Source organism: Nipponia nippon, unplaced genomic scaffold (assembly GCF_047370975.1).
Source record: "Nipponia nippon isolate SJK-2023a ecotype South Korea unplaced genomic scaffold, ASM4737097v1 scaffold_25, whole genome shotgun sequence".
Taxonomy (NCBI): domain Eukaryota; kingdom Metazoa; phylum Chordata; class Aves; order Pelecaniformes; family Threskiornithidae; genus Nipponia; species Nipponia nippon.
Genome location: NW_028262342.1, coordinates 142,802 through 166,460, shown reverse-complemented (window position 1 = coordinate 166,460; position 23,659 = coordinate 142,802). Strand labels below are relative to the sequence as shown.

Genomic DNA, 23,659 nt, shown 5'->3' with positions numbered 1-23,659 from the left:
TTTTCCCTCCCTGTGCCAGGCCCCGGAGGCTCGGAGCAACTTGCTCTCATCCACCCTGTCTCCAGAGGGGCAAGGCTGCCCGCTGCAATGCTGGCAGCTCCGGCACCAGGTGAGGGGCTGGGGCACTGCCCCCCACCTGGCCGCAGGCACCTCTGCCGCTGTGGGCTGGCAGGGGTCGGAGCTGGCAGACCCCGACCTGCCGTGCAGCCCGGCTGCTGTGGATGCGTGCCTGCCAAGACAGGCGGGATGGGCAAGCCCAGGCAGCGCCTGGCCTCGCTCCCCACATTGCCCACGTTCATCCTGCTCCCATCCCCGCTCCCTGCATCACCTGTGTTCACCCCGCTTCCATTCCCACATCGCCCTGCTGCCCACATTGCCTGCATTTGCCCCATTCCCCTTCCCCACATGACCTTGTGTTCACCCCACTCCCATCCCCACATTGCCCGTGTTTGCCTTGCTCCCATCCCCGCATCACCTGCGTTCGCCCTGCTCCCATCCCCACTCTCTGCGTCACCCACATTCGCCCTGCTCGCGCTCCCTCCAGCCTCCCCAGCACTGGAGCTGAAGGAGCATCCGCCAGCCTTGCTGCCTCCTCTGCTTTGCTCTCCCCTGCCCCAAACCTGCTCTCCATGCTGTGCTGCTGCCCTGCGATCCCATCCAGCAGCACAGGACAGCCAGGAGGAGAGCAGCTCTAACATCGTCCTGTGCTCCCCTAGGACACCCCAGGCATTGCAAACCCAACAGGCAAGACCGTTTGTGGCACATGGGGTGCAGCACAGCAGTGTGCAGGGTGCTCAACCTGACCAAGCAGCTCCCCAGGCAGCCAGCTGCTGCCAGCATCACCAGCGTAAGATCAGAGCAAAGCGCTCCAGGTTTTCCGATATCTCCAGGCCAGCGCAGCAAGCGTGGGGCCGCCCACCCTCACCAGCAGACAGCGGCTCCCCAGGCCTCATCCCGTGGGGGATCTGCCCCATTGCCTGGGAAGGGATACCCCCAGCCCCATTCCCCCCTGCGCACGGGGTCCCAGGAGAGGGCTGGCTGCCAAGGGCTGGCTGTTTGCACACAGGTTGCTTTGGACCCAAATCAAGACAAAGTTAAGCATTTAATTACCGCGGCAGAGAAGCAGCTCAGCAATCAGAGAAAATTGAATCAGGCTCCCCAGGGACTGCCAGGTCTGGTCAGCAAACGCTCCAATTAAGAGATATAGCAAGCCACCTCCGAGCAGGAGCGAGCACAACACGGGAAAGCACCAGGCTCAGCCTGCCTGCGGAGCCGCCCACGCCACACGATCGCTCGCTCCAGCCAAACATCACCAAAGCAGAGGGTGCCACGGCCAGCGCAGCTGGACCAGCACCGGGGGCAAGACGGGGCTCCCCGGCTGCTGGGTCCCCACCCCCCGCAGCAGCGGGCAGCCTGGGGACAGGCAGGTCCCCACAGAGCTGGGGTGTGCATGGAGGCGTGCTGGGCACGGCTCAGTGGAGGGACATGCTTCCACCCCACATCCATCTCCCAAGGAAGCAACCCCAATACAGATTGTGTGCATGGATGTGCTGGCTGTGCCCAGCTCCCGGCCGCCCAGCCTGCTCCCCTGCGGGGCAAACCCCGCTGCCTTGGACCCCAGGGCACCCCGGCCCCCCCTAATCCTCCTTTCCCAGGCTTAGGGAAACCTTTAAATCAGGTCTTGACAGCTGCCATGTGCTGCTCATTAGCTCTGGCAGGAGCACACCGGCGCTGAGCTGCACCATCTGCTCCACACAAAGACCCAACGCGGGTCGGGGACGAGCGACGCGCTACCTACACGGGGACCCAGTGCCCGGGGGCACCCAGCCCAAGGCAGCGGGCAGAGGCTTTACCCAGCCTAGAGGGGAGCAGGAGCGGACCGAGTTCGGGATCTCCCTGGACTCCTCCTTCACCCCCCTAAGTGACTGGCAATGCCATCAGCTCTGTGCTGGACCTGCCCAAGGGAAGAGGCTGGGAAACACCACGAGGATGTTTGCAAATGACCAACCTGGGACAGTCACCCGCAAAGGGGTGCGGGGCCCCAAAACCCCAGGCAGGGTGGGCAGCACAAGGAAACACACGTGTGGCAGCACACGCGACTCAACGCATACCCTGGCAGGGCCCGCGCTCCCCTCCGACCACACGGGAACGGCCACGAAACTGCCGGCTCAGCAGCAGCGTCAGCAGTTACTAGAGAGTGATAGGAAACCATCATTTCCCAGGAGCCTCTGGGCCTGACGGGCCATCGGCCTGACCCTGCGGGGGCACAGAGATGCCACAAGTCCAAGGGAGACAGACGGACACATGCCCCCTCCCAACTCTGCACCCCGGTACTGAGGCTCCCATGCCCTCCCAAGCCAGTGAATCACCCACAGGGTCTCTCCCTTTCCCAGGTGCCCCTGTGAGGTCCCCGTGTCCCAGTCCCACCCCAGTACTGGCGCATCCATACTGGAGATACATACTTTCCCGGCCCTGGAAAGCAGGCACACCTGCAGCCCCCCGGCACACTCTGGTTGCCACTGGGGAAACAACCCGATCTTGGCAGATGCTGCTGCAACCCCAGAGCCCACAGGGGACATCTGGAACAACTTGCCCACACGACAGGAGAGCGGGTGGCACAAAAAAAAAAAAAAAAAAAAAAAATCCCAGGCCCTTGGCCAGCAGGATGGGGGAATGCTACAAAGCACCCAGGAGCAAACCAGGTCCCAGAGCTGGAAAGGGAACGGGCACGTTTTGGCCTAATATCGTCCTTGGGAAGGTGCAGCATGAAATAATAGATGTGCAGAGACCACAGCAACACGGCTGGAGAGACCGCAGCGACATGGCCGGAGAGACCCCCCTCCTAATGCAGGCAGGGGCCGGGTTGTGCCTCCCAGCCCTGCAGCACTGGGCCAAGGAAGGGCCCTTGCTCAGCGCCTGGAGGGCAGAGGGGAAGGCAAGGACCAGGAGCCCAGCTCCAGCCCTTCTCTCCCAACACACCGCCTTCCCTCCTTTGCCCACGTTGCTCATCCCCTCCAGACCAGCACAGGGATGGAGACATCCCGCTCCCGCCACCCAAGCAGCCCCAGCACACCCACAGGGTTCTGCCAATGCGTTATTTGGGTTATTACACCCAGCAGCGCAGAAGCTCGCATTAAGCTCATAGGACTCCTGCAACTTCTGGGGAAGAATGTGCTGAACAGACCCGGCACATCCCACCCTGCCCCACCTGCCCCCTGCCTCCCGCCATCCCTCTCCCCTGAACACCCATACCTGGGTCCCTGGGCTCCAGTGCTCAGACGTGCCCCAGGCTGTGGCCGAGGACGAAGGAAGAGCCCGGGGAAGAAGTCGGAGGCAGTTTTGTGCCTGGTGCTAAAGGTCAGGCTGCACCGCTCTCCAGGGAGGGGGCTGAGAGCCGGTGGGGCCCTGGCTGCAGCAAAGCCCAGGGGCAGGGGGCAGAAGGACCTTTATTAAATCTTTCAGCCCTGGGGAAGGCCAGGCTGGTGCAGGAACACTCCTTGGGCCGCCGCAGTGCCAGTGCCCAGGGCTTTGCCCTCGGTGCTGGCGCCACTGGGAGAACAGACCCAGAGCCTGGAGGGGGGCTGCTGAGCCACCCCCCCAGGACACCACAGGGGCACCCACCAAGAACAACAGCCAGGCATGGGTGTTCACAGGCGCACGGGGTTACGTGGGGTGGGGGGACCATGGGACAGGCGAGCTTGAGGCCAGGCTCGGCTACAGCAAGCTGTGAGAAGAAACCTCCCCCACCGCGCCCTGGCCCCACGGAGCTGCAGAGGAGGGGAAGGGATTTCGCTGGGATCCCTGGGACCTTGGGCTCAGCCCCTAACCCTCACTTGGAAATGGGGACGACGACCATGTTGTGTCCACATGGAGCAGGGCAGAGGGGCAGATGCCAAGCGGAATGGGGCTACCAGCCGCCCCCGCCCTCACAGCAGTGCAGAGCCAGCGGGGTGACGGGGACGTGCCAGGGCAGCACCGGACCAGCTCCCAGTCTGCCTGGAGGGGAAGGGGTGGCGGGAGGCCGGTCGCCTTCCCTCCCACCGAGCCAAAGCAGAAACCCAGCAGCATCCAACCAGGGTGGGGAGTCACCCCGCGGCGTGCTGATCTCCTGTAGCAGAGCCCGGCAGCAGCTGCCCTCACAATCCACCACATCCCAAACCTGCTGGCTGTTTAACCAAGGACAGGGACTGTTTTGACAGCCTCCAGCAGGAACCAGCCCCGCGGGACCACCCCCCGCCAGCAGGAACAGCACGACAGCAGCCTGGCCAGGGCTGGCTCCTCAATTAGCAGCGGGCTCGGCGGGGGTATCGCCTTCCCTCTCGGGGGCCAGGAGCCGTGTTCCTGACAGCTTTGTTTAGGGCTTCATCTCCTGCAATTTTCTCCTGCCCCCAATTTCACTGCTGGTACAGGAAAGCTGCAGCTGGCTCTGTCTTCTGGCTTAGAGACAGCCCCAGCCTCCCAAGCTCCTGAGACTTCATGGCATTACGTATTTAAATCCCTTCCTGATGGGTGATGGGTGCAGGTATCAAAAGCCTCTTAAAGCTACTTTGCTCCGAGCGATGCTGCAGGCGATGGCACGTCTGTGTGGGACCGCAGGGCGCGGTCCTGCTCACCCCTCGCGCCGGCACCGTCTCCATCCCCATTCTAACATTTCCGCTGCAAAAGCCGGCGAGCGTGCGCCTGATTGAAGCCAGGCGCAGAAGAACCCCTCGCGCCCACACACCTGGGCTCAGCACTTCCCTCCACGACCCCGAAGGGCCCCCCACCCGCCACAGCCCCCCACATCTCTCTCCAGACCAGGGAGGCCGATTTAACCCGGCTCACTGGGAGCCCAGAGCATGCACACCCCTGCGTTGAGCTGGGGTTGGGAAGCCCCAAAGTGAAACCGAAGAGCAGCAGCTCGCCCGGATGGGTTCAGCACAGCAGCAAAACAGTCACAGGACATGGGGGGCCCCCGTTGCCTGGGCTGAGCTGCCCTTGGTGGAGGCAAAGGATGGGGAAAGCGGCTGGGGGTGCCCGCACCGGTGCTCTACCTGCGCAGCACCCACAGGCTATAGCAGCCTCCTGAGATACTTCCTTCCCGGGATGAGGGCTGCTCACCAGGGAACCCCCAGCCCCTGGGAACAGGAGACGGGGCACCCCAGGGCTGGGCTGTGCCACCACCCCAGGACGGGCTGTCCCCCCATCACCACAGGAGCCAGGCCCATCCCGTGCAGTGGGGTGGGTTTGCCTCATCTCTCCCCATGACATCTGAGCAAAACCAGCCCAACACCAGCCAGAGCTGGCAGGAGACAGTGTCCCACGAGCCACTCCACCATGTCCCCACGGGACCACGCAAGGGGCTGAGCTGCAGGAGCACCGTGGTGGTGGAGGGCAGTGGATACTGGGCTGTTCCCCCCCTCTCCACGCTGGAGCCCCTGGGGAGCAGGCGCACAGACATAGCATGAGTTGGGCTCGCACCACCTCTCCATCCGGACCCAAAACTGCCCTGGCAGGAGCTGGTTTGGAAGGGCTACAACAACTCCACCTCCTCAGGGACCGACCCCAGCTGGTCCCGGAGGCTTTGGGTTTGCAGAAACCATCCCAGCAGGCAGAGGAGCCCCGGCCACGTGGCAGCAAAGATGCCAGGACCCTGGCAGGGCCGGGAGCCCAGCTGATCTGGGCACGTGGCCTTTGCCAGCACGCTCCCACTGAGCCAAGGCCCTGCAGGGCACATGGCGATGGGCGCGCAAGTCTGTCCCGTCCCGAGCAGCACATCCCGTCCTTCTTCCCGAGGAGGAGCAGGCAGCAGCTCCCCGAGGCAGGAGACTGCCAGCACCAGGCTGCCCGCGTGGAGCACAGAGCATCACGGCTGGAGTGTTTACGAGAGCAGCAGAGCACTGGAGGTTGCAGGGTTTAAATAAACTTGAAATCCGACTCAACTTCCTTCCCCAATTTCACAAGCTCCGTTTCCTGAGTCTCCGCAGCCGGCCAGGCGCGCTCGGGTGCCGCGGGCAGCTCTGGCACTTTCTGTCCAATGAGCTGGGTGGTTTGAAAGTGCCTTCGGGGAGCGTTTCTGCAGCCGGCCAGGCTTCTCAGACCTCCCCTGGCCAAGGAGTTTAATGGCCTCCGGGTCAATACGCGCCATCAGCCCTTCCTGACACAGCAAAGCCACCCGTGCGCAACGGGGCTGGGCTCCACCTCCTGCAACCGGCACGGGGAGTCCTGCTCCCCCGCTGCACCCCTGGCTCGCTGCGGCTGCAAGAGCCGACAGCACCTGACTGCGAGCTGGGGTGCTGCAGGGAGGGGTGCTGCAGGGAGGGGTGCTGCTGAGGCTCAAGGGGAGGCGTGAGCCCCAAATCCACGGCTGTGCTCCCAGATGGAGGGCACGAGCTGGGAGCTGCCGAGCTGGCTGCGTTGCAGCCACCCATTTGAAGGTCACCTACAGAAAGAAACAGCAGTTGTTGCCTTCCCCAGTCTCTGCGGAACCCACCCTCAGCAGCAAGGAGCGAGGGCTCGCGCGCCGCCCCGCTCAGCACCACCGCAGCAGGCGGCAGCTTCCCGGCTGAGACCGTTACAGCGGCGCAGGGCGCGCGGGCGCCCAACCTGACTGCCGCCGGCAGCTCGGCCCCATCGCTTCCTGCTGGAGCCAGCGAGCTCGGACGCGCCCATGGAGCGACATGCCGGGCTTACTGCCGACGGGCGAGTGAAAGCAGACCCTGCCTGCGGCAAGGGCGGGAGTCAGGGCAGGATCCAGCCCTGCCCTTGCAGACGGTGCAGGTCTGAGTTGCAGGTACGAGGTGCAGGTACAAATCAGCCCCTGGGCCAGGAGCAGCCGCTGGGCCTGCATTTCCCTCTGCTGACAGCAGTGCTGCAGCAGGTACCAGCCATTTCACTCCTGGCACACAGGGAGCCTAAATAACACCCCTGTGCCCCAATCAGTGGCTCGGCACCTGGGTCCTTTGGACCCCCAGTGCCAATGGGGCAGCTGAGCATCTCCCGAGAGGAAGATGGGAACCTGTGAAGTTGATAGTGAAACACCACAGCATCTCTCCTGCCTCCTCCTGCCAGGCCAGCAAGAACTGGGTCCCCCCAAGGACAGCACAGCCCCAGCACCCCTGCTCCTCTGTCCCCATTCCTCCCACCCTGAGGCTCTGTGAGGCCCCAGAGATGGGTCCGATGGCTGCAGCACCTCTTGACATCAGCTGGACCATCCCCACCACCCAGTCCATTTAACCCCAGCAGCACACAGCACCTTCCTCCAAAGCCCCCATCGCTTCCCAGTGTCCCCAGCCCTTCCCCAGGTCCCACCTCACTCCCACCAGCACCATGGACACAGAGACTCTGAAGAAATGGCACAGCTGGCACATGCATCTTATTTACAAAGAGACAAAAGGGGAGCTTTGGTCCGTGCCCTGCCGGAACCCAGAGGCATTCAACCTCCTCCGTGTTCTGACGGCCGAGGGAGGTGGGATCTGTGGGCAGGTTTGCTCGGAGGGTGGGGGGGTCTTGGAGACCCCCGCAGCCCGGCCGCTGCACCGGCGGGGTGTCACGGCACTCACAAAGCAAAACCTTGCTCTGCTCCCGGCCCAGGGCAGGAGGGGCCCCATCGCCAGCCCCCCGGGGCTGCTGTGGCAGAAAAGGCGGGTGGTCCGCAGGGAGAGCGGTTCGGCCCTTGTGCACTCGGCCCAGCCTCAGAGCCACCTTCCCGCATGGCGCTGCGACCTGCCTGCTTTGTCTCGCAGCCTCCTTGCTCCCAGCCCTCCTCCTTTGTCCTGCCGCCTCACCTTCGCCACCCGCACCGCCCCAGCCGCCTGGCACCCACCGGCTGCACCAAGTGGGATGCTGGCTCGCTCTCTCAAGGAGGGGGTGGGAGAGAGTTGGACACCCCACCCCACCCCCCCCCCCGCTCCCCGGATCCTCGCCATGGACACCCCAGCCCCACCGCAATGCTGCATATTCAAGTCACCTCCCAGTCGTGATCCCTCCCCTCGACCCCAGCGCTGGCAGGGGCTAAAGGGATTCGGGGGGAAGAGCCCCGCAGAAATGACTCCACAGCCACCATCCCCAGCAGCACCCACTCCATCTCCCGGGCAAAAGGGACCCCGGCCTTGAGCCGGGCCTTTGTTAAAAGGCTTCATCCCGAGAGAAATGCAGGATGGAGGACGGGAAGAGTCTGGCCAGCAGGAAATCTCCACCCCCCAGCCACCGGCATCACTCGGTTCCCGGGTCAGTGTCCTGGCACGGACGCCCCGGCCTTGGCACAGCTCAGCCCTGCCCCTGCTCAGGCGCTCCAGCAGCACCCGCACCGGCGGGATGCTGTCACCTCCCCTGCAGCTCCCCCAGCCTTGAACACCACAGCCTGGCCCCGATCCTCAGCCTCTCAACCGGAGCAGGGCAGAAAATCACCACCACCTGCTTCCCAGACAGAAGACTGGACGGGCAGGCAGCGCGGGAGGTGTCCTGGTGCGCACACGCGCGTGCACACGCAGGCAGCCGTGCACACAGGCAGCAGTGCGCGCAGCCCCACACCCATCCTCTCTCTCTCCATCACTGATGCTGCGCCCGCATCTTTTGTGCTCTGGCTCTGCCCAGGGAGGCAGGGGCCGGCCAGGGCAGTGCCCTCCGCACATCCTCCTCCGGGGACGGACGCAGCCCCCCGCAGGCTGCCCCCAGCACCGTCAGGGGTGCGGGCAGGGGGCACCGCACGCCCTGCCCTCCCCCGGTGACCCCGCAGCCCCCCGCCGGGGGACCAGGCAGGGCACGGCCAGAGCGGGGCACCCGCGCGGGGCTGGGCCGAGCCGCGTCCCCACGGGGGCCCGATCCCGCCGAGCGCAGCTCCGCTCCCAGCCCCTGCCCGGAGCTCGGGGCGCCGCGGGCCGGGCCGGGCTCCCACTTGCCCGGAAGCCGCGGGCCGAGCCGGCGCAGGCGGGGGGCGAGCGGGGGGAAGGCGCCCGCCCGCCCCACGCTGGTCGCCACGGGGGACGGCAGCGCCGGCCGTGACAGCCGGCCACGGCCCCCCCCTCCCGCGGGGCTCCCTCCTCCCCTCGGGGCAGGGAGAAGCCGAACGCCGGCGGGACCCCAGCGGCTGCGCACGGAACCCCCCCCGCCCGGCACGGCGCTAACAAAGAGCCCCCCGCGCCCCGCCGCCCCCCGCCGCCCCCGCGGACGATGCGCGCTCTGCCCCGCCGGCTGCCGCCCAGCCCCGCGCCCCCCCGCTCCCGCAGCCCCCCCGGCGGCTCCTTCCTGGAGGCGCACGCTCTGCAGGGTGCATTGTTCCCAGCCCGCAGCCGGCACAAAGGACCCCGAGATGCCGCAGCGCTCCCGCCGCCTGGGGGGGGGCGGGCAGGGACCCCCGGCGGCGCCTCGCCTGACACCGCCGGGGGCCGAACCCGCCCGCGGCGCAGCCGGGAGCCGCCGCGCCGCAAGGGCCGGGCGACAGCCCGCTCGCCAGGGGAGGCCCCGGGGTCCCCAGCGCCCCCGGCCGCAGCGGAGGGGAGGTGGGCAGCGGGGGGGCAGCCCCGAAACGCCGCGGAGTCGGGGGGGAGGACAGCGGGGAGGGGGGGGGGGGGGCAAAGCCCGGCTCGGGGGAGGACCCGCAGCCCCGGGACGGGCAGCGCCGAGCCGCGCATCCGCAAGCACGGCGCGGCTGCGGCCCCCGGCGGCACCGGGCCCCCGCACTCACCTCACGGCCACCTTGACGCAGCTGTCGGGGGCCGCCATCCCCCGCGCGGGCAGCGCCGCCGCCGCCGCCGCCGCCGCGAGCATCCGCGGGGGGAGGGGGCGGGCGGGGGCGGGGCGGGGGCGGGCGGCCCCAGGTGCGGGGCGGGGCGGGGCGGGGCCACGCCCCCAGCGGCGCTGCCGGCGGGCGGGCGCGGGGCGCGCACACGCACGGACACGCGTGCACACGCGCGCACACGCGCACAGCTGTCAGCCCCCCGCACACGCGCGCGCACACACTGACGCCCGCATCCCCCCAGTCACCCCCCCGCACACACGCTCACACGCACACGGACTCACGCTCACATGCACACGCACAGACTCACACGCACGCACGCACTCGTAACCCCCCCGCGCCACCCTCACGCGCCGCACACACGCATCCGGCCCCCACCCGCATTCACCCACAGACACGTTCTCCCTCTCACACACACACACACACACACGCACACACTCGCGTACACACAGAGAGTCAACACACAGACACTCACACTCACACTCTCTCACACACACACTCATTCACACACTCACACACACGCACACTCACACGCATGCTCACACTCACACTCTCACACACACACACACTCACACTCACACGCTTGCTCTCACAGTCACTCTCACACTCTCACACTCACACACTCACACACTCTCACACACACACACTCATTCACACACTCACACACACTCACACTCACACGCTCACTCTCACACACACACACGCTCACGCTCACACACACACTCACATACACTCACACTCTCACACTCACACACCCTCACACTCACACTCTCACACACACACTCACTCATTCACACACTCTCACACACACGCACACGCACACTCACACGCATGCTCACACTCACACGCTCGCTCTCACACTCACACACACACTCACACGCTCACGCTCACACACACACACACACTTACACTCACATACACTCACACACACACTCACTCATTCACACACTCACATACTCTCACTCACACACACTCATACTCACACACACTCACACACACACACTCACACTCACACGCATGCTCACACTCACACACTCTCACACTGACACTCACACACACACACTCTCTCACACTCACACTCACACACTCACTCTCACACTCACACTCACACTCACACACTCACTCTCACACTCACACTCACTCTCACATTCACACACTCACACACACACACTCACTCTCACACTCACGCTCACAGACGCTCACACACACTCACACTCACACACTCACACTCACACTCACACCCGTCGGTCCCTGCTGCCCCCTGCCGGGCCGGCGGCCCCGCTCCCGCCTGCGCACGGTGCCCCCGCCTGCAGCGGGGCTGTGCGGGGGCTGTACCGGGGCTGTACCGGGGTTGTGCGGGGCTGTACCGGTCTGTGCGGGGCTGTACCGGGGCTGTGCGGGGCTGTACCGGTCTGGCAGGGCTGTGCGGGGCTGTGCGGGGCTGTACCGGGGCTGTGCGGGGGCTGTGCGGGGGCTGTACCAGGCTGTACCGGGGCTGTACCGGGGCTGTGCAGGGCTGTGCGGGGGCTGTGCGGGGGCTGTACCGGGGCTGTGCGGGGCTGTACCGGGGCTGTACCGGGGCTGTGCGGGGCTGTGCGGGGGCTGTGCAGGGGCTGTGTGGGGCTGTACCGGGGCTGTACCGGGGCTGTGCGGGGCCGTACCGGGGTTGTACTGGGGCTGTGCGGGGCTGTACCGGGGTTGTACTGGGGCTGTGCGGGGCTGTACTGGGGCTGTACCGGGGCTGTGCGGGGGATGTACCGGGGCTGTACCGGGCTGTACCGGGCTGTGCGGGGCTGTACCGGGGCTGTACCGGGCTGTACCGGGGCTGTGCGGGGCTGTACCGGGGCTGTGCGGGGCTGTGCGGGGGCTGTGCGGGGGCTGTACCGGGGCTGTGCGGGGCTGTGCGGGGGCTGTGCAGGGGCTGTGTGGGGCTGTACCGGGGCTGTACCGGGGCTGTGCGGGGCTGTACCGGGGTTGTACTGGGGCTGTGCGGGGCTGTACTGGGGCTGTACCGGGGCTGTGCGGGGGATGTACCGGGGCTGTACCGGGCTGTACCGGGCTGTGCGGGGCTGTGCGGGGGCTGTGCAGGGGCTGTGTGGGGCTGTACCGGGGCTGTACCGGGGCTGTGCGGGGCCGTACCGGGGTTGTACTGGGGCTGTGCGGGGCTGTACCGGGGTTGTACTGGGGCTGTGCGGGGCTGTACTGGGGCTGTACCGGGGCTGTGCGGGGGATGTACCGGGGCTGTACCGGGCTGTACCGGGCTGTGCGGGGCGGCCCCCGCGGGGACGGTGGGACTGCAGCCCGGGGTCCTGCGGGGTGGGCGCTGCCCGTCCCTGGGGAGGAGCGGGGCCCTGGCAGATCCTGGTGTGGGAGGACCCCGGGGGCTGGGGGAGCCTGGGGAGGCCGTCAGCTCCCTGCCAGCCCAGTGCGGCCCAGTGCAGCCCAGTGCCCCCTGGATCAGCCTAGCGTAGCCTAGTTCGGCCCAGTGCATCCCAGCACATCCCAGTGCAGCCTGGTGCTGCCCAGTGCCTCCAGGTGTAGCTGGTCCAGACCTGACTCCCTCACCGGCCTTGGGAGCACCCGGGTCCCACATGGGATCTCGTTCCCCCTGGCTTCCTGCCTGCCCGCTCCTGCCTGCCCTCTCCTGCCTACCCGCTCCTGCCTGCCCACCCGCTCCTGCCTGCCCTCTCCTGCCTGCCCTCTCCTGCCCACCCTCTCCTGCCTGCCCACTCCTGCCTGCCCTCTTGCCCTGTCCTGTCCCTGAGCCTCTGCCGTCACCCAGCTCCACTGTCCCCAGGTGCGAATGGGAGAGGCTCACAGCCGGCCCGGTGGCTCGGGTGCTGCTGTGGGGCGACATGGGAGCTCATGAGTGGGACACAAGGAGGGGGCCTGGTGTCCCCCCCAGATGGCCCCCAGCTCCCCGCTAGCAGACAAATGCGGGGGCATTGCAGCGAGGGGCAGCGGCAGGAGCTGGGCAGCCTGTGAGAGACCACTGCGTGTAGACGAGGGTGCAGGTGCTGCTGGGTGTGCCCACAGGCGGAGGCAGGGGTGCTGAGCACAGCCGTCACCCCACACGCTGTCCCCAGCCACCCACCACCGACGAGGCCACATTATGCTTGGCACTGAGGAGGGAAACACCTCCCCGCAGAGGCGTTATGACAGCCCCGTGTGGGCTCCAGACCAAACCCTCCAGCCCCCCGGTGCCGATGAAGGATGTTTGCAGCCTGCTCTGGGGTGCGGTGACTCGGTTTGGGACAGGGGACAGAGACCGGGACCCTGCAGGTCCCTGCCCCTGCCAGCAGCAGTGCCTGGAGGAGGATGGAGGTGAATGACCACCTCCGGGGCTTTCCTCCCCACGTGGCTGCCATCACTCAGACACCTCCATGGCTTCACCTCGTCCCAGCCCAGAGCTCTGCGGTGCGGGGACACGACAGCATTGAGCAGCAGGAGCCAGCACAGGGCAGTGGTGAGCTGGGTGCTCCTGCTGGAGCCACTGGGGCTGGGGCACTGGTGACGCTGTGGGCTGCCTAAGGCCATGGCAAGAGCCCATCCCAAGAGGGCAGGGGGTGAGGGTGATGGCATGGGCACGACTGGACGGTGCCCAGGTGCCGACACAGCCCTCCAGCGTGCCCCGTCCGTACCACGTGGCAAGCAGCAGCCTGGGCACCCATGCAGCAGAGGACGGTACCCACGGGGTGATTGGCTCCATCCTGTGACCTGCTCTCGGGAGGCTAGTGAGGGGGACACGTCCAGGGCCCATCAGGGAGCAGGACTGGGGACAGGCAGGCACCGAGGAGCTGAAGGAGTCCTGTCCTGGCTTCCCTGTCAGTTGCCTTCACGTTGCCAGGGCTGATGGCAGACGGACGTGCTGCCCTGTGCTGGCAGCGCAGGCAGAGCCTGCACAGGGCCACGGGGAGCCTCTGGCTCGGCCAGAAAACGCATCTCCCAGCCTGAAGCAGGTGTAGGACCTACAGGGAAACCCCAGCTCTGCAGGTCGGTGTGGATGTCAGGGTGAACAGCAACGGAGTGTGAGAGGAAACTGAGGCACGCTGAGGTTTACTTTGAGGAGCCCAGGCTGCGTCCTGGGAGAGGATGCCCATCTGCTCTGGGACAGCCAAGACACGCCAGTACTGGTGGCCGACAGCTAATGAAGTCCGAGCTGTGCCCAGTGTGGAGCCCAGCAGCTGCCCTCTGCTCTGGGGTCTGGATGCCTTCAACTCAACAGCACCATCCCTTCCCCCATCTGCTCGTGCTCCTCCTGAGGAGCCGGGTGCGCGGGGCTCTGCGCCCTGCGGGAGCTGGCTTGGCATCTGCTGGGATGGGTAAGCTCCAGTACACCATCACAGGGATGAGCAGGACGTGGCCTGTCTGTTTTCCTGCAAGGATGTGAGGAGCTGGCATTTCTCTTCCTTTGTCCCTGGGTGCCATGTTTGCAAGGACAGCTGGGTCAGGGGGGACTTCCCACCCTGAGCTGCCATTTTTTCTGAGGCTGGACCCTTCCCCACCGAAGCTCCAGGCAGAGAGGGGCAGTGACCATGCCGTGGTGTTGCTGGCCCTATCTTCCTACTCCCACCCTTGTGCCAGCCGTGTCACAAGGCAGATCTGCCCCCCAATTCATCTAGAAATCAACTCAAGAAAGACCCCCCAGATGCTAGTTTGGGGCAAATCAGCCCCTGTGCAGCCCCAGCCCCCAGGAGAGCATGCAGAGGCACTGCCCCATCACCGCAGTATGTCCCCACCATAGTGTCACCCTTCATGGAGCCCCCAGTGAGCACCCACCTGCCTTGGAAAGTGGCACATGCCGTTCTGCTCCTCACTAAAGGCATCAGGAAACCATCACCGCTCACCTTGTGACTAACGAAGCGCATCCTTGCCGTCCCCCCGGCAGAGCAGATGCCAGAGCCTCACTGGCAACCGCCCCGTGCCCCTTCCTCAGGAGCGGATGGATGCGTTTGGGCGTCTGTGTCGGCGGGGCACGTCCTGCCCCGGGGCAGTGGAGCGGGAGCAAGGGATGCAGCGGCTGCCCCTACGCCGCCCCTGCAGATTGCCTGCATCCCCTTGGGGGAAAGCTGTCTGTGCTGCCATGTCCCCTGTGCAAGATGGGCTCTCCGGCGCTCAGGCTGCAGCTGGAGCGCAGCAACAGCCATTTCCCTTTTATTAAGTTAACAAATAAATGCCCTGCTGGAGAGCAGTCAAGCTCTATTGATCCAGCACCTCCCCCGGGACTCATCAGTTTGCTGCATTTTAATATATATCAGGCAAGGAAGAGCCCCGCATTGCCCACTTCGGCTGGGCTGGGGGCCCTCCAGAGCAAGATCCCAGCAAAGAGACGGCCTGGAGAGGCTGTCCCCGCACTCGGCACCCAGACCCCACCTGGGGCACTGAGGTCTGTAAAGCAAAACCCCTGGGCAGACCCATTCCCGGAGAGGAACAACCTCAGCTGCTGCTTGATACCGGGCAGCAGTGGACAGTGCGCAGGCAGAGCCGGGCAGCGCCGGCACGGGCACGCAGCAGGCACTGTGCTCCCCGCACTCTCCTGGCTGTGGCATCTCTGGCCTGTGCCCCGCAGGGCAGTGGGGATGTCTGGATGAGACCCTCCTGCGGGCTGGGCTGAGCGGTGGGTGCCCAAGATGGTGTTTGGAGATACCTGAAGTGACAGAAATCGCACCGCAGCGGCCAGCTCTCCTCTTGGTTAGACCCAGGGCTGCTGCACAGACATGGACATGCTCTCACGCCTCTGCCCCATCCCCAGTTTCTTACCCAGCTCTGAGGGTGAGCCAAGAAGCCCCCAGGCCTCACTCTGGCATAAAGCCTGTGCCTGCCTGCTGCCCCAGCCCAAGGTAGATCTGCCCAAGCCTCTTGTCCTCCTCCCCACAGGACAGGCTTGGCTGCAAGCAGGAGGAATAGGCTCCAGCAGAGACGTAAGGGCGCTGCGTCCAGCTGCTGGGATACCAGGGGACCCCCAGAGCTTGGCACCCTCAAAATGGCTGGTTGAGGCATGAGCACCTGGGAGCAGGGACCCTCCTGCGGGCCGGGCTGAGTGGTGGGTGCCCGAGCCCGAGAGCGGTGTTTGGAGATACTTGAAGTGACAGAAATTGCACTGCAGTGGCCAGCTCTCCCGCAGCGTGGGGACTGGAGGCTGCCACATGAATCATTGCCAGCTCTGCTTAAATGTGGGCTCGCATTTGCAGCCCCCTCCCCAGGCCGGGCCAGGCAGTGAGCACCCGTGGGCACAGGCTGTGCAGGCAGGGTGGCAGGGGAAGGAGGGGATAGGGGGATCCACAGTCACACAGCAGGAACACTTTAATGACCTGTCCAGCTCTTGCAAGACCCTGCCAGCACAGCATTGTCCTGTCCTGCACCCGCATCCTGGAGACCCGGCCCAAAAATCCTCCTGCAGCTGGACAGAGCCCACCAGGACCCCAGGCAGAGGGGGAGCAGCGCGGCATTGCTCCAGTAACCCCCTGCAAGCTCCTGAAGGGACCGTGCCCACTGGGCTGCATCAGCGGGCGGCTCACAGGCGAGTGACAGCGATGGTCTCTTGGGAGGGGGCTGCGCTGAGCCCTGGGGAGATGGCTGGTGATGCGGCCAAGGTGCCCTGGGGGGCAGAGCCAGTTTTTGTGCCCTGCAGTGTTTCTCTTCCCTTTAGCAGCTCCACGGCTGCTTTCTCCACTTCATCCATCTCCAGCTGGCTGCTGGCTGCCATCTCGTCCCTGGTCACTGCCACGAAGGATGGGTCACAGGCCAGAGCCGCAAGGCCCCCGGAGATCAGAGCCTGCAGCAGAGGATGGGGTCACAGCCCAATGTGTGCTCTGTCTGTAGAAGCGTCCCTTGCTGCAGGCAGCTCACCCTCGCCTCCTCTTCCCTGCTGCCCTCTGCACTGGCACACACCTGCTGCTCACCCTCGTAGCTAAGCTTTGCCCTCCAACCTCACAGCTTGGCATGAGCATGGCACCCCTGCCAGCCCCTTTCACTCCCTGGCAGCCCTGCCTTTCCCTCTGCCAGGCTGTGCCCCCTGCCTTACCTCCTGGATGAGAAAGGTGATGGCTGGGGTAGAGGATGTGCATGGGTCACTGCTTTCACCCCACTGGTACCCTGAGCTGGACGCCATTCCTGTCATGGTGCCGTCCTCTCCAGGCAGCTGGGCAAGAGGAGTAGAGAGCTGTAGCCTGGGCTTGGGCAATGCCCATGGAAGGTCTCTCCCACGTTAATGTGGGGGCCGCAGGTACCGTCCCCAGCCTGGACACGCACTCCCATCCTGCAAGAGCTGCTAGGTCCAGGGCACCATCCACAATGGGACCAGCAGGACCACGTGGGCAGAGAGAGCTGGGAACCGGCCCTGGCACATGCCAGACGATGAGGCACTGTGGCCAGCCAGGGGCAGCCAGGGGAGTGTGGGAGCAAACTTGACGCACCCCTTGTTTGTGCCCCGTCTCTGGAGGCAGCTGGGCAACCAGAGAGATGCTGCTTCGAGCTGTCCCAGCTTGGATGAGCACCCTGTGCCCGCTGCAGCAGCGGGGTAGGGACCCGGCTCCTTCCCCGAGCTGATCAGAAAGGAAAGCTCCAGCAAAGCTGGGTTCATGGCAGGGAGCCCTAGAGACACCGGCTCCTCCACAGCACAGCTGTGACAGCCTTTCCCAGGAGGGGAGGGAGGTTCACCCATGTCCCCCTTATTGCTGCCTCTGGACATACATTGCCCCCTTTACCTCCTGGGGGAGAAGGTGCAGCCCTGATGATGGGTGACCCCCAGAGGTGGCCCCTCGCCTCCTGCTCGGCCTCCGTTGCAGCCTCTCCATGGGTAAGGGGTGGTTGCGCTCTGCAAGAGGGAAAGGTGGGGACATCAGATGGGCACAAGGACACCACTGCCACCCAGAGGAGATCAGCTGGGAACGGGTTAACTAGACTGGGGGAACCAAAGGGTTTAGGGGTTCAGGACCAACCAAAGTCCCAGTGCCTGGCCACTGCGCCGTGCCGGCTCCTCATCATGGTTGGGAAGAAGTCCCTGTTCGTGGAAACGAACACTGTCTTGTGACTCTGCTGCCCCAGGGTGACCAGTCCTCCCCCAGCCCAAGGTACTGGCTCCATGCTCCATCACCCCACAGGGTGGGAAGGTGGAAGGAGGGTCTCCTGGAGCTCCCCAGACAGGTCTCGCTGTGCTTGGGGCTCTCAGCTAACCTCCAAGTTGCTGGCATCTGCATCTCCTCCTCCTGCCTGCTAACATCAGCCCCTTCCCCCTACCCTGGCCCTTGGGCTGGTCCAGATCCCCCAGAAGAGGAACAATGCTGAGACTCACCCCGTGCTGGACGCCTGGGTGCTGCTGGCACCATCTTCCTCCGCACCTCATCCTCGTACTCCATCCTGGCAAGGGCAGGCAGGTGGGTCAGCCTGAGCAGGGACCGTGTGCCGGCTCCACCCAGGGCCGCAGCCCTCCCCACCTTCCCCACCCCGGGGAATGCAGCGGGGGGGCAGACCAGGAGGGGCAGCTGGGACAGATGAGCAGGGTGGAGACCCCAAGAAGTAGGCTTAAGTACATTGGTAACCCTTGTCCCTTGTACCTGTGCCCAGGCAAGCGCTGGTGGCCCCTGCCTGGGCCTTGGCACTCAGAGATTGGCGGGGAAGGGGGAAGGGTTGTTCCTGCCATCCCTGGAGCCCTGCTGTCCACCTCGATCCTCATGGCACTGAGATGAAGGAGTGATGGGAAGGACAAGAAGGGCGCACAGGGACACACACCAGCCCTGGAGCTACCCTGCATGTTCTGGGGACATCTCTGGGATTGCCAGGCTGGGGCCTGGGGACCAGCGAGGGGTCTCTGCCCTCCCTGTCCCCTTGCCTGGGCCCTGCCTCGCACCCCACGGGGCTGAATTTCTGCACAAAGCTCCTGTGTCCATGGAGCCACTTCCACGGCCAGCGCTCGATTCCTCCCCCAGTCTGCAGGGACCTCGCTGCTGCAACTCAGCCACTTCTCCAGGCCTTACCCCTGCCTGAAGAGCCCCTGGGCAAGACCGACGTGCAGCCAGCCACCAGCACAGCCTTGCTGGGAGCCGCTGGGCATGGCCCAGCTCTGCCCCTCCTTGCCTGCCCACGCGAGGCTCACCAGCCCTTACCCCTCCAGCCAGCTGCTGTTGGCGTTGTTGACGTTGGTGTTGCCTTCCTGGGGGAAGTCATCAAGGAAGACAGGGGAGTCGAGGTCCTCGTTGCCCGCCTCCGTGAACTGCAGGGGCCTCTGGCTGGCCACATGGGGCTGCAGGGGGCTGCTGGGCTCCATGAAGCTGTCAACCTGGCCAAACAAGCCACCTGTCCTCTGCAACCGACAGGGAGGGCATCAGAGGAGGCCTGGAGCTCTGGGCTGTTCTGGGGCCATTCCCATGGGAGGAGACATGTGGGGGTGCCCACGGGAACAGCGGTCTCTCTGCTTGTCTCTCTGCTTGCACCTTGCAGACTGCATGGTGTCAAAAGCTTCACTGCCCAGGTGGGGAAACTGAGGCACTGAGGGGTGGGGGTCACACAGCAGCACTGGGATGAGAGCCAGCCCTGTGCATGACAACTCCTGCCACCTCTGTGGGACAGCCTGAGCTGGTGGCACCTCTGGACACAGCAGAAGGTGCAACCCCACAACACCACAGCTGCCCAGGCTGTCTCAAAGACTCCCAGGCAGTGGGAAGTGAATCTGTTCCTGCTCTGGTGACGACGACACCTGAGCTGTCCTGCCTTAGCCTGGCAGAAGGTGTGAATGGGGCCTTCCAAACCTCTGCGTAAACATTCAGCACATGCCTGCCAGGCATATGAGCAGGGTCCTTTTACAGAGGGGAAACTGAGGCAGAGAGCAGGCTGCCCAGGATGACTCAGGGAGAGGAAAGAAGTGCTGATCCATCCTTGCGGTCCACGCTGTCTTTCATGGTCAGGCTTACCTCTGTGGACTGTCCTCCAGCTACTGGTAGCCATGCTGACCCACCACTAACACATCGAAATGGGGGCTGGGTGGGACCACCACCACCTAGGGTGCCCTGAGGGCTGCACGCACCCTGTATATCCCTTCCTCCATGGCAGCCTCCACCATTGCTCTTTCCAGCTCCTCCTCAGCAGTCAGGTCCCCAGAGATGGCCCGATGGATTTCAGGAGCAGCTTCTTCTTCAATGCTCCTCAGCCCAGCCTGGTGGGGACAAGAAGGCATGGCTGGATGTGGCCTGGCCCTGCCACCCATCTCACATTGGGCTTTGGAGAGGGAAACATGATGAAGCATGCTCACCTGGTAAGACATGCTGCCCTGCCAGGTCTCCTACCAGGGACAGGCCATGGGTCGCCCTGCAGCTGGCTGGCTCTGCGCTTGATGAAACAGTTTCTGGGCTCATGCTGTCCCACAAAGGGGCACGCTAAGGGCAGCCTGACGAAGGGTCAGGCTGGTGATACCCAAGGGGTAGCTGTGCCTTTGTCCCTGATCTGGAGATATCTGACCTGGGCCCCGGCTCTTTTCCTTGCCTTGCACCTTTGGGGCCTGGTCTTTTATCTCTACAAGTGATTTCCTCCCTATAAGGTCAGGAGAGGCTGGGGACATCCCAGCTGCTCTGGCCAGGCACATAAATCCTCTCCCATCCCACCCTGACAGCATCCTGCAGCACTGCTGCACAGGCTTCTCTGACTGCTGTGGTCCTGCTCAAGATCAGCCACATCAACCCCTCTCCACCTGGTGCTGCACTATGCAATGAGAGGTGATACAGAGAGCACCAGGCACGCAGAACTATCCACAACACTGCTAAGGTCAGGAAAGGGAGGAGGCCCTGGGAACAGCGAAGAGCAGATGGATAAGGGCCTGGATGGGCAGCATTTGGCCCAGACGTTGGTCTGTGGTGGGGGTTTCCAGGTCTTAAAATTGTTTGGTGAGGCATCAGACCTTGCTGAGCCCTCTCCGCAGCCAAAGTCAGTGAGACAGAGGGTCAAAAATCTCCTTTGCTTCCGGAGTCACCTGCACCCTGGAGACTAAGGTCACCCTCAGTGGTGGAGTGCTCATGGCTTCAGTGCTGGTTCACTTGGGGCCACCTCATTTCCAGAGCCCGAGGCAGAGAGGTCCCTATATGTCACTGCAGTTCTAAGTCACCCTGGACTTCCCTGAGCTGGGGGAAGCCTCTTCCCCGATCTGCAGAGGTCCCCACCACACCCTGCCTGCCCCCAGGAAGGGTCACCCCTCCAACACCACCCAAACACTACCAACCTGGATCTCCACAGGATTCTTCTTGGGCCGGTACCCATAATACTCCTCCTGGCGCTTCATGAACTTCCTGAAATGCTCTTGGATGAGGAAAGTAGCATAGAATTTGCCCACTGTCACCTCATCATCTGGAGGGGAGGAAACCAACCTGACGATACCGCCTATCACAAGGCCCCGAGTTGTCGGAGCAGCGGAGACCCCAACCAGGTGTCCCTGCCCCTCGGGGAAGTACCTCCTGGTGACATACCTCCAATCGGTGGGATGACCTGGTCCAAAAGCTTCATACTTGTTCGCTTCCAGATTTTTTTGATAATGGCTCTGAGCTCTTCATTGGCCTGCTCAAAGTTACCTGCAAGAAAAGTGAGCAGGACAGAGTGGTTTGTTCCCAGGGGAACGTGAGCATGAGTGAAGACAAAGCATGTGGAAACCTGGCCAGACTCCTCCAGGGCATGACAGCTCCTCTCCAGCCTCCCCACCCAGCAAAAATGAGCTTTGTAAGAATGAGGCTTTGATTTTAGCAAAAAGACTTTAACTACAGAGTGAGTCAGACCTAGCAAACGGGTGGAGGGTCGGTGCCACCATCTCTGTTCTGGTGATCAACAACAGATTTTGACCTCCCCTTCGGTGCTCTCACAGGCTTTACCATTCCTGCTCGCCTGCAACCCCAGTCTGTCCCCATGTGTTCTCCAAGATCTCTTATGCTCCTCCCAGGGCTGCCTGCACTGTGCTGGAGGCCACATTCCCCTCCCCAGCTGGAGGGAAGGCACCCATGGCATGCTGCTGGGAGACACCAGCCCCAGCGGCCCACCACTGCCCAGCCTCACCTCCTGCCAGAGCTGGCTGCCCCAGCCCAGCCGCAGAGCTGCTCGTGTGACGCTGCCTGACCCACAGGCATGGAAACAAGCTGGTGTGGCATCTTCCCAAAGCAGGGCTTTGAAAACCATACTGCTAGCAAGGAAGCAGGTGAAAGCAACTCCTCCCCAGCACAGCTAAATTCAAAGAGGATCCATCCCCTTCCATTCCAGTCTGAGATTATAAATACATGGGGAAATGCAAAACTGGAGCAGGTGCAGGTGGTGCTGGGCAGTGGGAGATCAGACTACACTCAACAGTGCGGGAAGGGAGGCCGGTGGCTGTGCATTGTGGCAGGGATGGGAACTGGGTCAGAACCACTCCTGAGCTGTTCAGGGCGAAGTTACGCAGCTGGGGTGGCATTGGTTCGCTCTTCAGGGCTGCAACACATGTGCCTGCAACAAATAATGTCCTCCAGGCTTTGCCTGAGCAGCCCCATGCATGTGCCCGTGGTCTCTGGTCCAATGAGATCATTAATGGCATGAAGCCGAGGGTTGCACCAGAGGGTCTAGCCCCATAGGCAAGTGCCCTGAGGTCCCGGCACAGTCGGGGAACGGTGTGTAACCAGCACCCTGCAGCACAAGGGGAGGGTCCCCCTCTCAGGCTGTAGAGGCAGACAGGAGCATCACTTACCTTCTGTCTTGATCTTGAGGGCTGTCCTCACCAGCGCAAAGAGGGTTGCATTGAAGGTGACGGTGCCGTCGCTGTTCAGGGGCATGTTCATGCACACTAGACGCTGCACAGCAAACCAACAACTGTGACCCAGGGCAGCAGAGCAGGCTGGCAGCTCCCCGCAAACACGCAGCCTGTCCTGGCTGGCGGGCAGCCACGCTGGCCGGGGAGAGGCTCTGCTTGGGGCACTGAGCTGCTGACCACGGAGCCCTCCCTGCTCTGCCCAGGTCCATGGGGCTCTGCACCACCGCTTGGCAGCGCATAGGCCAGGGGCCCGTCACTCATCACTAATCCTAACCATCACTCATCCTAACCATCACTCATCCTAACCGGCCAGCTAAACCAGGCCACGCTGCGGGGACAGGCAGGTCAGATCTGTGGAAATAACCCAGCCTATGGGGTACTGGTGCCAGGGGAGAAAAATCACAGAACCGTTTAGGTTGGAAAAGACCTTTAAGATCATCGAGGCCAACGTAAACCTAACACTGCCAAGCCCACCACTAAACCATGTCCCTAAGCACCACATCTACTGTCTTTTAAATACCTCCAGGGATGGGGACTCAACCACTTCCCTGGGCAGCCTGTTCCAATGCTTGGTAACCCTTTCAGTGAAGAAATATTTCCTAATATCCAATCTCAGCCTCCCCTGGTGCAACTTGAGGCTGTTTCCTCTCGTCCTATCACTTGCTGCTTAGGAGAAGAGACCAACCCCCACCTCACTACAGCCTCCTTTCAGGTGGTTGTAGGGAGCGATCAGGTCTCCCTCAGCCCAACCAAACAACCAGCCAGCAAGAGGCACAGCCTTGCTCAGGAGATGGGAGTCACTCCGCATTGCGCTCCACCCTCCAGAAAGGGCCACAGGCTGCCGTGAGGGATCTGGGGATCAAATCTCCTAATGAGTTTGCCCAGGACCCAGGAGGGTTTACACCAGTGCCTGAGCCCCTGCCTGCGTGGTTTATGCGAGCCTCACACAGGCCCTGGATGTGTGCAGAACGAGCTAAGCCAGGAGGAGCGTACTCATGCCTACAGAGCCGGTGTTCCCAGCTCCCTCAGTGCTATCAGCCCTTGGAAACACACTTCTATGGCCCAGCTGACACGGCCAGGTACTCGGGCCCAGCATTGCCCTCCTGCACCAGATGCAGACACGGGGCACCCCAGTGTGGCTTGGGAGTCCCTCTGCACTGAGGGCTCCCAGTTGGGCAGAGACCAACCCGCCA

General features: G+C 63.8%; 2 protein-coding genes across 5 annotated transcripts in view; both read right to left on the bottom strand.

Moving 5' to 3' along the window:
* The window catches only part of KIF21B (kinesin family member 21B), a 43,051-nt gene extending 33,287 nt beyond the window's left edge, over window positions 1-9,764 (bottom strand). For all 4 annotated transcript variants that reach the window (XR_015705709.1, XM_087762057.1, XM_087762058.1 and 1 more), the window contains exon 1: window positions 9,665-9,764. Coding sequence is in view for 3 of the 4 variants with exons in the window: in XM_087762057.1 (XP_087618183.1) it covers window positions 9,665-9,747 (83 nt within the window). In the remaining variant the exon portion in view is untranslated. The remainder of the gene's footprint in view (window positions 1-9,664) is intronic.
* A 6,456-nt stretch (window positions 9,765-16,220) lies between these two features.
* Window positions 16,221-23,659, bottom strand: part of CACNA1S (calcium voltage-gated channel subunit alpha1 S) — a 53,818-nt gene continuing 46,379 nt past the window's right edge. The window contains exons 36-44 of the mRNA XM_087761766.1: window positions 22,404-22,506; window positions 21,166-21,267; window positions 20,922-21,046; window positions 19,737-19,865; window positions 18,820-19,016; window positions 18,009-18,073; window positions 17,422-17,531; window positions 16,740-16,856; window positions 16,221-16,490 (exon numbers count right to left, since the gene is read on the bottom strand). Coding sequence (XP_087617892.1) covers window positions 16,230-16,490; window positions 16,740-16,856; window positions 17,422-17,531; window positions 18,009-18,073; window positions 18,820-19,016; window positions 19,737-19,865; window positions 20,922-21,046; window positions 21,166-21,267; window positions 22,404-22,506 — 1,209 coding nt within the window. The 3' untranslated portion in view covers window positions 16,221-16,229. The remainder of the gene's footprint in view (window positions 16,491-16,739; window positions 16,857-17,421; window positions 17,532-18,008; window positions 18,074-18,819; window positions 19,017-19,736; window positions 19,866-20,921; window positions 21,047-21,165; window positions 21,268-22,403; window positions 22,507-23,659) is intronic.